The following is a 13,589-nucleotide window of genomic DNA, read 5'->3' on the forward strand; positions in this document are numbered from 1 at the left end:
AAGCACAAAAATAACCCCCCCCCCCAATATCACCTACTAATCTCATTTATAGGGCTTCACTTTATTACCCCAGAAATAAAGTAATTTTTAAAATTAATCTCAAGTAAATATTAAATATAACCCACGAGTAACATTTGTGATATGTAGTTAGAATTTCAAAGAATTGTTATACAAATTCACACACGCACAGCACTTAGGCAGTGTGACAGTGGTTGGTGGGGTCTCTGGGGACCACTACAGCTCCGAGATCCCCTGTTGATTAGCCTGGGGCTGCAATATCAGTTACCATGTGCAGCCGCGAGGAGGCCCGACAGGAGTCCTGGTGATGGAGAGGCTGTGCACTGGCAGAGGAAAACTTGTATAAAAACAGGGTTTTTCGGGTCTTAAAAAGTCTCATTACACCCTTCCACAATTTTTAGCCTTAAAAAGGTCATAAAACAGAGCAGAAACTCTTAAATTCTTTAATGCAGTAATTGTACATGCATTGCTAAAAATGTAAGTTTTATGTTATGTTTCCCAGTTCAATACAGAATACAAATATTAAATCAAGATATTTCAGATGCAAAATGAAGAAGTTGTCTTGTTCAGGCTTAAAACAAGAATAATATCCATCAATAGGTTATAAAAATTATGTTTCCATTTGAATTAAGTAGATTTTTATGAGCCCAAAGGGCGGTATTTGTGCTCGTTTTAATCATAAACTTCATTTTGCTCAATTTCACAGAAAACAAGATTTCTTATATCATAATTTTGCTTCCCAAGTAAATATTGTTCTTGATTTATGGATCTGTAGACATTTGCACCGGAAACCAAGACACAAAATTACAGTGTGATCAGATCAGTACAGTAAAAGTTATATATTATTTATTATATAGTTTGAGAGCATTACTAGAAACTTTCTTTGTAAAATAAAAGTAATGGAGATCAGTACAAATTTTTATATATATACTATATATTAGTGCTGTCAAACGATTAATTGCATCGAAAATAAAAGTATTTGTTTACATAATATATGAATGTGTACTGTGTATGTTTATTATGTATATATAAATACAAAACACATGTATGCGTATATTTAAGAAAAATGTTATATTTATATATTAAATATGTAATATAAAATATAAATGTATATACATGTAAATATTTTCAAAAAACATACTGTGTGTGTGTGTATTTATATATACACACAATAAATAAACACAGTACATATACATATATTATGTAAACCAAAACTTTTATTTTGGATGTGATTAATGATTGATCATGATTAATTGTGATAAAACTGCTTTTTCATCACAAGGCCTGCCAGTGGCAGTGAGCAGTTTGACAACACCCTGTGGGCAGTGCCCACCCACACACACCCAACTATTTACACATTGACCAGCTAACATAGACAAGCTTAAACAATGCCAATCTAAGAAAAAGAACTGATTTGAAGATCCTTAACCTGTTAAATTGTCTCACAGGTAATCGTGCTCATGAAGAGCAGGCACACAGTTGTCTGGTGCGGACACAGTTGCAGCCGGATTGTCCTGCACATCCTCTCCTGCGCTGGCTTCTGTGTTTTGGGGTTCAGGTGGGTCATCGGTATGATCCTTCACAATTATAGATTCCCTAATTATAGATTCAATTATTGGCTCTACCAGAAAGACTCAAGAGGTGATAAATTGAATCAATAGTGTTTTAACAATAAACAGCAATGACAGCATAAATGATAAGGTTCTTTGGCGTAGGCCCCATCCATAGCTCGAATCTGGATGCTTGAAGATTCTAGCGGAGCCTATCCCCAAAGAATTGAAAGTTTAATTTATTTATATATCACCATTTATAACAGCAACAGCTGACCAATGTGCTTTATAGCATCAAATAACAATTAAAACAAATAATTCACAGCTAAAAACCAAATTATGTAAACATTTAAAAGATATAACAAAATATAAGAAATAAAACCAGAATTGTCATCAAAAATCGAATACAGAGATGGAACATCAAGGGACATTGAAAGTGATGGAGAAGTAATGTGTTTTGATTAGAGATTTCAAAACCTGTAAAGTATCAGCAGATCTAACATGAACTGGTTGGCTATTCCAGAGTTTAGGGACTATAACAGTGAAAACACGTTCACCCCTTTTCTTTAATTTAACTCTAGGAACAGTGAGCAATCTAACACTACTAGATCTAAGAGAGGGGTTGTGTAAGTAAAACAGTTCAGATAAATATGAGGGAGCTAAGTTGCTTAAATACTTAAAGATAAAAACAAGGATTTTAAAATCCACTCTAAAACACATAGACAGCCAATTTAGAATTTGATGTTTATCTACTTACTCCGAGGGCATCCAAGATGTAGTTTACTTTGTTTCTTCAGTAGAACACAAGTGAAGATTTTTAACTCAAACCATTGCAGTCTGTCAGTCATATAATGCAAGTCAGCCTTTGAGAGTTAAAAAAAAAACATGCACAGACAAATCCAAATTAAACCCTGTGGCTCATGAAGATACATTGATATCCCAAGGCATGAAATGATCAGTTTGTGCAAGAAACTGAATTTTTTACCTCTAATCTGCAACGTCAATAGTGGCACAACTTCATCCCAGCAGGGATGTTAAATTGATAAGTGATAGCAAAAAATGATATTGTTAGAAGAGATTTATATTTTGGATAAATTCTGTTCTTTTTAACTTTTTATTCATCAAAGAATCCTGAAAAGCTATTGCAGTTTCCAAAAAAATATTTGGCAGCACAACTGTTGCCAGCATTGATAATTCTAATAAATCAGTACATTAGAAAGTTTTCTGAAGGATCACTTTTGACTGGAGTAATGGCTGATGGAAATTCAGTTTTGCATTACAGAAATAAATTATATTTTAAAGTATATTGAAATAGAAACCATTATTTTATATTTTAATAACATTTTGCAAGATTACTGTTTTTTTTCTGTATTTTTGATCAAATAAATGCAGCCTCGATGAGCATAAGAGACTTCTTTAAAAACATTACAAATCTTACTGATTCCAAACTTTTGACTGGTAGTGTAATTCCCTGCAGGAACTCTTATATCAAGTCAGCTTTATTTCAATAATGCTATTTATAATACAGACTGTCAAAGCACTTAACAAAAATAAACAGGAAAATTCAAAATCTGCTGTAAAACTGGTCTAAAAGAAAAATAAAAGTGTTATTAAACATTATGGAACAACTGGGAAGTTCTTCAGTTTGCAATAACATCAACTCTGCTGTAAACAGTTCTACAAAAGACATCAATGCAGTTATTCAATTAGAATCAGTTCAGTGTTGACTAAATTCAGTTGGTTTAGTACCAATGTCAATGTTGCAAGATGTGATTCAGCTGTAAAGCAGCTCTACAGAAGATGGTATGCCATCATCCAGCTTATCTGAAACTCAAGATTTGCTTTGTTTCTGGAAGTATTTCCACAGTGATGGCACATGACAGGCTTCTCTCCGGTGTCCTGAATGATTCCTAGGTTTTTCTTGTCTGTAAAACTCATACAACACTGATGACATTCAAACAGGTCCCTCTTGTGTAAATCTTCATGTGGTACTTAAGGTTATCTTTTCAGTTGAATCTTCTATCCAGTGTGAATTCTTCTCATGTGGGCGTCAAGGTATCGTTTTTGTCTGAAACTCTTTTCACACTGAGGGCACGTGAATGGCTTCTCTTCAGTGTGAACTTTCATGTGAACTTTAAGGTTTTGTTCTCGCTTGAAAAATTTTCTACACAGAGGGCAGATGAAGGGCTTCTTTCTAGTGTGGACTTTAATGTGGTAATTAAGGCTTCCTTTTTGGTTAAAACCTTTTCCACAATCTTTGCAGGTGAAAGGTTTCTCTCCAGTGTGAATATTCATGTGGAGTTTAATGTTTCCAGATTGACTGAAAGTCTTTCCACACCGATAGCATGAGAAATCCTTCTCTCCATAGTGAGTTTTCATGTGGACTTTAAGGTGTTCTTTTTCACTGAAACTCTGACCACACCGAAAACATGTGTTAGGCTTCTCTCCAGTATGAAATCTCATATGCTTGTTAAGGCTTTCTTGTTGTTTAAAAGTCTTTCCACAATGAAAGCAAGTTAAGTAACTCCTAGTTCTTTTCTTTTGAGCTCTTTTTCGTGTGGAAGTCTTTTTAGACTGTAAGGAACAAAAAGATTTTTCTCCTGTTATGAAATCATGAAGATTCTCATACTGATATTTCTCTTCAGTTTCATTCAGTACTTCCCTCTCTTCTTTCAGTGCCATCAGATCTAAGGTGGAAAAACAAACATAAAGGTAAACCCCAGTTTAATGGCTCAAAGCAATCAGTACAGTATGTAATGTAGTATATATTTATTTAATGCCATGTTAGAATCAAAGGCTATTTTCAAGGCAACAACAATTTAAAAAATACAAGTATAACAAATACAATAAAAATAGCAAACAAACACAACTTATATTACACAAGATTTTTAACATTGACATATGATAAAAAATTTTCCTTGCAAAATTATACTAAACACTTTAAGTGAGTTCACTCAACAAGAGTTTTCTACATACATTAAAAGCTGGAGTCCAATAAAATATGTTTGACAGAAAAGGGTAACTTGTGAAACATACATTGTGTAGGGTCTTCATCTTTAAAGGGGTGGTTGATTGTTTTTTTTTTTTTTTAGGATTGATTGTGTTGGGGTGCAGTCTAACGTGCTCATGCTTCGTTTGATTAAGTCATCGAGTCATTTATTCATTCATTTGATTCGTTCAAATGGCTGATTCATTCAGGAGAGAACTAAATGGTTCTTTATGAATGGTCCATTGAATCATTAGGCTTGTTCGACTTAAAGCGGATCATCATCATCATCATCATCATCAGGGGCCTCATTTATAACAGTTGCATGATGTTAGCTAATCTTAAAAGTGGGGGGTTACACTGACCTCTTAAAAAGACAAACCACAAAACCAACTCAACAAAAAATACAAAGAAGACGGTTGAATTAAGGCTTCAAGCATTGGATGTTGTTTTTGGAGAGTTGGACATATCGGTGTTTCAGAGGTAAAAAATGATATAAATACTGCTCGGTTTCTTGCATAGACCATTCGTTTTGGGTCTTAGGACATCAATTGTCAGTCTTCTAAACTCCAGTCTCATTTGTCTGTGGCCGGCGTTACAGGAACTGTCCTGCAGTGGCTAAGCTCTTGTCTCTCACACAGGCAACAGTTTATTAGCATTTATAAACACAAGTCTTGTTCTGTCACTTTTTCCCTTGGAGTGCCTCAAGGATCTGTTCTTGGTTCACTTCTGTTCCTAATCTACATGCTTCCTCTGGGTCAGATCATCAAGTGCCATGGTGTAAATATTCAGTTATGCTGAGGACATGAAAATGTATTAATTTTTTTTGCACAGCGCAACTCTGTTTTTCCTTCTACTTCTTTAACATCTTGCCTACATCAACTCAAATCATGACATCAATATTATGTTAGTTGGCCCAAAATCCTTTGTCTACTCTCATCTTGACCTCTCTATTAATATCAACAGAGTTATAGTACATCCTGTCCCATACTGTACGTAATCTTGGTGTAATGTTTGATTCTGCAGTCTGCTTTGAACCCCATATCAGCCAGCTTGTCAAGTCCTTTTTTTTTTTTTTTACCAACTTCACAATATTCACCATTTCGGACAATCACTAAATTTCAAAGATGCTGAACCCATTATTTATGCTTTTATAACTTTGTGCCTGGACCATTGTAATTCTTTGTTGTATGGCTACTTAACAAAGCCCCTAACTGCTTACAGCTAATTCAAAATGCAGCTGCTTGTGCCCATACATTTACCAAAAAATCTGCCCACATCACACTCATATGACCCTCTTCATAAATATCAATTATCTCTGTAGAGCTGGACATTTTCTAAAGATCAGATGAGTGAGTTCAGCTTTGACAATGAAAACCAACCTGTTTGTTCCTCAGTATCTTCTTGTTTGACTCTAAATGCTTCTTCAATCTTCATGTCTTCACTCTCCTCTCCAATAAATGCCATCTTTGTGTGTGTCTCAGTATCTTCATGTTTGACTCTGAATGCTTCTTCAATCTTCACGTCTTCACTCTCCTCTCCAATAAATGCCATCTTTGTGTGTGTCTCAGTATCTTCATATTTGACTCTGAATGCTTCTTCAATCTTCACATCTTCACTCTCCTCTCCAATCAATGCCATCTTTGTGAGTGTCTCAGTATCTTCATGTTTGACTCTGAATGCTTCTTCAATCTTCATGTTTTCACTCTCCTCTATAATAAACATCATCTTTATATATGTCACGTGGATCTCAGTTGTTTCAGCAGGAGTTTTTTTGTGCGTGTGGACACTTATTTCCTGTTCAAGAAAAAATAGGAATTAACAAAAAGTAAATTATTCTCTAAAATAAATGTAAACTAATTCTCTGTGCATCTCAATCAGATCCCTAGTTCAGGAGTGCACTGGTAAGGGAGTCAGTCAGAGTGATAGTTAATGGACTTAAATTACCTGATTAAAATATATAGGTAAAAATATTCCATAATATTAAATAGATTACAAATTCATGAAACCATTTGGAGCTGGTTTGTAAAAGTTGTCATTACACAGTTTGTTTTTGTGGTAACATTTTACGATACGGTGGCACTAATATGCATCGATTCATGCTTAACTAATGCACAGATAATCACGAGTTAATAACTCATGAAGAACTAAACCATTTATTAATAATTACTGCATCAGCAACAAATTAACATTCTATATGATTCATAGATTAAGTATTCAATGAATTGTTATTAGTTAAATGTGTCATAAGGTATTAATTCTCTAATATTTAATTTACAGTTGTCCGCTTTAATTAATCATTAGCTAATGTTTGCAAAGATATCATTATGACTTTAGTTTTTGAGGCACTTAACTAATTCAAAATCCATAACAACTAATGACATTTACTTAATAATTAGGTAATAGTTCTGTGCCTCAAAAAGTAAAATCATAACATAATATCTTTTCAAATAATTAGCTAATGATTAATTAAAGAAGTCAATTTGAAGTTAAAGTAAAATGTTATCAATAACTTACGTTTTACTTAATATATGATTCATACAGAATGTTTATTAGTTGCTGATGTAATAATCATATAATCATATATATGGTATAGTTTTTCATGAGTTATACATTAACTTGTGCATTAGTTAGTGTTGGGTTCGAGTCCACCGAAGTGGAGTCCGAATCTTTACCCAATCGAGTCCGAGACAAGTCCGAGTCCCAAACAGCCGAGTCAAGTCCAACGAAACTCTATTTATTATTATCGTAACATTGTTTTAACCTTTACAATTAGAAAAACACAATGACCATTTAAATGTAACAAAAGCAAACCTCTATTGCATCTTGCCATTTTGATTAATAATTAGTGCTTCGCAAACTTAAAAGTCATGTAACAGAAGTTATGGCTGAGTTGATTTATTTATTGTGACGTATTTCAGAGAGAAATTCTCTCCCTGAAATGTGAAAAATTAAAGGGCAGGACGTGACTTTATTCATGGTTAAAGTAAATGTATAAATTCAAGGGTGGGGGTAAAGGAGCACGTATCTTGGTGAATGGGAAGAGCAGAAAATGCAATCTCAATAAAAAGCAAGCTTTATATAATTTTTACGATTTTAAAACATCAAAATTAGTTTGTTTCTGCTTATTCTATTCATCAGTGTTTGAACCATTAAAGAAGAAACTGCATTTTAATTTCTGGGTTAAAAAAAAAAAAAAAAAAAAAAAAAAGAAAAATTAATGGATGCCAAAATACACAGACCCCTTAGACCGGGAATGTAGATTTTCTTGAATGAAAATGAGGCTGTGAGGGATAAACCTAGTCTGTTCAACAGCACACAGTGTATAAAAGCCCCACGTCACAGCCAACTCACACCTGTTTTATTTTTGAATGCATTTACAGTTACATTAATTACAATAAGTGACATTATGTAAGGAATAACTGATGACGGGCCATTGAATTATTAGAAAATAATGCACACCCGAGGTGATTTTGGACCCATAAAAACTATTGCCGCAAAGATGTTAGAATTTGTTTTTTTAGTTTACAGCTAAAAACTGCCACTAATACAAAAGCAAAAAAAATAAAATAAACGAATGTAATAAATCATTCTCAAGCTTACTGAAGGCAAGTAAATGCCTTATTATTTTTAAAATGAATAAGTGATTCAGTCAAGGCCAGTGAGTGATTTTCTCCTTTTTTTTATTTGATGATTAACTTTTATGTTCACACTGTTGCTTTAAGATCTGATGCACACATCAAATATTGTGACACATCTGCATTTCTCCCAACTGTTCAAGTTCACTTAAGACAAAACCGGTTGCATTTACATGAATAGTCTCCAGGGCGGGGATTTTGACAACTTTTCGTGTAAGTGTTTAGCAATAAGAGAACTTAAGAGAACGAGCGAAAGAGAATTCAGCTTTCGCGCGCGCTGACTGAGAGCACAGAAACCCGCCAGATTTCAAGCACTGGACAAGACTTTAAAACACACTTTCGTCTGTGACAAATACTTTAAAGAACTGTACTCGAGTCCGATTACCTCAACTCTAGCATTAGTAAGGCATGAATTAATGCATATTTGTGCACCCGTATCGAAAAGCGTTGTGCTTAGTGTTTGTTGTTCTGGTTTATCGTAAGCGCGCGCTGATTCAAATCATTTTACGAATAAACTTTTGCAACGTTCTATTTAAGATCGATTCGTTTATTTTATGTTGCTTGTAAAATCAGTGTAAAGTGATAGAATAGTTTGAACTGATTTAAAAACTTAAAAACCACAAACCTTTCTTCAGCCGAAACACAACAAAAGGCAGGAGCGCGTCGCCGCTTTGTGACATCACAACACCAGACCAAAATAAAAGTCCCGTTTACACAATAAGATTTATAATATGCCTGGAAAGGGATGGAGAAAGGATGATTTACAGTAGCTATATTTTGTCACTTGTAAAGTGCTTAATATGTAGTATTGAGTAACAACTATTTTAAAGCACAACTACTTTATAACACTCGTTCCAGCTGTTTTCACCCCCCCCCCCCCCCCCATGTAAAATGCAAGAATATCTAAAAAAAATAGAATGAGTGCTGCACTGTAGAAAAAACCCAGACCAGGCAGTTTTCACTCAAGGCAAAGTCACCTTTGCATCAAGTAGTATAACAGAGTTTAAAATGTAGTCATATCACCTACTAACCTCATTTATAGGGCTTCACTTTATTACCCCAGAAATAAAGTAATTTTTAAAGTTAATCTCAAGTAAATATTAAATATAACCCACGAGTAACATTTGTGATATGTAGTTAGAATTTCAAAGAATTGTTATACAAATTCACACACGCACAGCACTTAGGCAGTGTGACAGTGGTTGGTGGGGTCTCTGGGGACCACTACAGCTCCGAGATCCTGTTGATTAGCCTGGGGCTGCAATATCAGTTACCATGTGCAGCCGCGAGGAGGCCCGACAGGAGTCCTGGTGATGGAGAGGCTGTGCACTGGCAGAGGAAAACTTGTATAAAAACAAGGTTTTTTGGGTCTTAAAAAGTCTCATTACACCCTTCCACAATTTTTACCCTTAAAAAGGTCATAAAACAGAGCAGAAACTCTTAAATTCATTAATGCAGTAAATGTACATGCATTGCCAAAAATTTAAGTTTTATGTTATTTTTCCCAATTCAATACAGAATACAAATATTTAATCAAGATATTTCAGATGCAAAATGATGAAGTTGTCTTGTTTAGGCTTAAAACAAGAATAATATCCATCAATAGGTTATAAAAATTATGTTTCCATTTGAATTAAGTAGATTTTTATGAGCCCACAGGCCGGTATTTGTGCTTGTTTTAATGATAAACTTAATTTTGCTCAATTTCACAGAAAACAAGACTTTTTATATCATAATTTTGCTTCCCAAGTAAATATTGTTCTTGATTTATGGATCTGTAGACATTTGCACCGGAAACCAAGACACAAAATTACAGTGTGATCAGATCAGTACAGTAAAAGTTATATATTATTTATTATATAGTTTGAGAGCATTACTAGAAACTTTCTTTGTAAAATAAAAGTAATGGAGATCAGTACAAATTTTTATATATATACTATATATTAGTGCTGTCAAACGATTAATTGCATCGAAAATAAAAGTATTTGTTTACATAATATATGAGTGTGTACTGTGTATGTTTATTATGTATATATAAATACAAAACACAAGCATGCGTATATTTAAGAAAAATGTTATATTTATATATTAAATATGTAATATAAAATATAAATGTATATACATGTAAATATTTTCAAAACATACTGTGTGTGTGTGTATTTATATATACACACAATAAATAAACACAGTACATATACATATATTATGTAAACCAAAACTTTTATTTTGGATGTGATTAATGATTAATCACGATTAATTGTTAGACAGCACTAATATAAATATATTTCCCTATAACATTTTGAGTTGTATTCCCTACAAATTTTTTATTAAACCTTCTTTAAAATTGTCTGAAATTTACCTTCATAAAACCTGCAGAAACCCTGATAAAACTGCTTTTTCATCACAAGGCCTGCCAGTGGCAGTGAGCAGTTTGACAACACCCTGTGGGCAGTGCCCACCCACACACACCCAACTATTTACACATTGACCAGCTAACATAGACAAGCTTAAACAATGCCAATCTAAGAAAAAAGAACTGATTTGAAGATCCTTAACCTGTTAAATTGTCTCACAGGTAATCGTGCTCATGAAGAGCAGGCACACAGTTGTCTGGTGCGAACACAGCTGCAGCCGGATTGTCCTGCACATCCTCTCCTGCGCTGGCTTCTGTGTTTTGGGGTTCAGGTGGGTCATCGGTATGATCCTCCACAACCTCTAGATCAACACTGTCCCTGTTCTTAAGACAGAGATTGTTGAGCACCACACAGCATGCAACAACATCTGGCACAAAGGCAGGGCTGACTTCCAGGGCCCGTATTCTTAAAGATTCTATGAATCCTCTAAAAAGGCTCCTATTGGTGCTTCTATTGCACCAGCTACCATGCAGAAAACTGAAGACCCAGCCAGCTTGGCAAAACCTGCCCCCAAGACCTACCCCCACTGAAGGCTATCAGCCTCCTAAAAAAAAAAAAACCAAATGACTGCCCTGCTGATTCTGTGCAGTATGTCATGCACCTTGGTCTGATGGTGTGTGGGCCAGTCAGTAAAGAAACACCAGCACCTCAATATCTTTTTTCCCAGCCATGGTTAGAATCTGACTTTAAAGCAGTGATGAGGGAAGCGATGGACTGTCGTGAAAGCCGGAGGTTGGGACGAAAGTCAGATCCATCTTCGAAATACAATCAAAGAATTGGCACAGCAGCATTCATTCTGCAGTAGGTTTTAGGGCTCACAGTCTGTAAATGTGCAAAAAGTTTTTTTTAGAACATGTATGTTATTTATTTATATTGTGACACGTGTCCCGAGCGCTCATCAGCGTCGCCCTGGAAACAGAGCAGGCACACCTGCACCTGCTCGTTATGGGCTGAGCGGTCACACCTGCGCCCCATCAAGCTTCGGCTTTATAAGCCGCACCGGCGAACACCGAGGTGAGAGATGTTTCAAAAAGCTTTGGCTAACTTACCTCTGTTATTTCCCCAGACAGCAGTGTGTGACCGCCAGCCCTCACTTTGCACGGACTTCACGGACCCACACAGCACTGCGCATGGAGAGGAGGACAGAGAGAGAGAGAGAGAAGGCCGAGCACCAGAAAACCCCTCACGTTGGCTATTTCCCCATGTTCTAGTCAATAAAATCCACCCTTCGGGGAACTCACCTCTATCCTTGTGTCGTGTGCTTCTTCACCCCGTCACACTGGTGAAGAATGCGGGCATTGCAGTGAAGAAGCTACCGACCAGGATACCCCCACATTCCTTATCACCCCACTTGGATTTCGACGGACGTTTTTTTGGGGGACGTTTCCTTTCTGTTTCCACAGGTGGCGCTCCTCCCCCAAAGATGGAAGACCTGCTCAAGCACCTCACCGAGGTGAGCATCCGCCAGCAGCAGATCATGGAGCACATGGCCTCCCGACAAGGGGAAACGGAACGCGAGCTCGCCGCACTCCGCATGACTGCTACCCCGCGAACTCCGCTACCTGACCCCCTTGCCCAGGCTGCACAGCTCATCCCCAAGATGACGGCGCATGATGACGTTGAGACATTCCTCCAAATGTTCGAGACGATTGCCGCCCGGTAGGCGTGGCCCAGGGACGAGTGGGCACGGATCGTGGCGCCGCTGTTGACGGGAGAAGCACAACGGGCGTACTTCATGCTTACCCCCGAGCGGAGCAGTTCATATGAAGAGCTGAAGAAGGAGATCTTAGGGTGGGTCGGGTTATCGCCCATTAGCGCCGCCCAACTCTTCCATGAGTGGTCCTACAACCCACGGCGGCCGGCCCAGGCTCAAGTCACCGACCTCTCACGCCTCGCCCAACACTGGCTACTGGCAGGGGGTCCCACCGCCCACCAGGTAGAGGAGCGCGTGGTGGTTGACCACCTGTTACGGGCCCTTCCCCACCCTCTCCGTCAGGCAGCAGGCATGCGGAACCTCACCAACGTCGACGAGCTGGTGGAGGCCATCGAGCTGGTGGAGGCCACCCAACACCGGGAGGTTGGGGAGCGAGTGCCCCCCTTTCCCCGAAGGGTGGTCCAGGAGCGACGCACGCCGGAGGGCACCCAACGACCAGGAAGCAGGCCGGCGGTTCCCGTCCCACAGGACGAGCCCATGCCCACCGAAGCTCCCCACTCCCCTGGACGGGCTTGGGTGGCAGGCTGTGCCGTACACGCGGAAACCCCGAAGCAAGCCCCCCGGGCGAAGGTGAAGATAAACGGCCGACCATTCCTCGCCCTCCTGGACTCTGGCAGCACGATCACCCTCGTCAGGCCGACTGTCCTTCCGCCACGGCCCGAACCCAAAGCCAGGCTGCCCCTCAAGTGCGTCCATGGCGATACCAGGGACGTGCTGGCGCGGCGAGTCACCATCACCGCGCCACCCAGCGCCTGGCCGGTAGAAGTCGGGATCGTCAGGGATCTGCCTGTTCCGGTCCTCCTCGGGAGGGATTGGCCGGGATTTGACCGCCTCCTCGCCTCTGCCAGCCACGACGGGAACCGCCCCCAGCGTCAGGCCGCGAAGAAGCCACGACGGCGCCCCGTGCTGCTGGCCTCGGACAGCCCCAGGGAGGGTGAGTCAGCCCATCATAACCCTAACCTCTACTTTGACCTCTTCCAGCAGGTGACTGGGGCTGGGGCCTTCGCCAGGGAGCAGCACGAGGATGACCGCCTGAAACACTGCTGGGCCCAGGTGAGGGTCACCGATGGGAAGGAGCTCCAACCGGCACCTCATCCCACACCTCACTTCATGGTGAGAAACGGCCTGCTTTACTGTGTCGCGCAGCGAAGGGGGGAGGAAAAAACCCTACTGGTGGTCCCGCGGTCGAAGACAGAAGCGGTAATAGAGTTGGCCCATGCACATCCCATGGCAGGCCATCTGGGGGCCCAGAACACCGTCCAACGCATA

General features: G+C 38.8%; 1 protein-coding gene and 1 long non-coding RNA gene across 2 annotated transcripts; both read right to left on the bottom strand.

Moving 5' to 3' along the window:
• Positions 1-3,049: 3,049 nt before the first annotated feature.
• Positions 3,050-5,992, bottom strand: LOC122137069 (gastrula zinc finger protein XlCGF49.1-like). The gene is made up of 2 exons (XM_042722489.1): positions 5,937-5,992; positions 3,050-4,255 (listed from the first exon to the last, which is right to left on the bottom strand). The coding sequence occupies exons 1-2, from the start codon at positions 5,989-5,991 to the stop codon at positions 3,588-3,590; spliced, it is 723 nt and encodes a 240-aa protein (XP_042578423.1). The 5' UTR covers position 5,992; the 3' UTR covers positions 3,050-3,587.
• Positions 5,993-6,071: 79 nt separating this feature from the next.
• On the bottom strand, positions 6,072-8,908 carry LOC122137072. The gene is made up of 2 exons (XR_006154583.1): positions 8,818-8,908; positions 6,072-6,351 (listed from the first exon to the last, which is right to left on the bottom strand). It is a non-coding gene; the product is annotated as an uncharacterized LOC122137072 (long non-coding RNA).
• Positions 8,909-13,589: the final 4,681 nt, after the last annotated feature.

Source organism: Cyprinus carpio, chromosome B4 (genome assembly GCF_018340385.1).
Source record: "Cyprinus carpio isolate SPL01 chromosome B4, ASM1834038v1, whole genome shotgun sequence".
In the NCBI taxonomy this organism is placed as follows: Eukaryota; Metazoa; Chordata; class Actinopteri; order Cypriniformes; family Cyprinidae; genus Cyprinus; species Cyprinus carpio.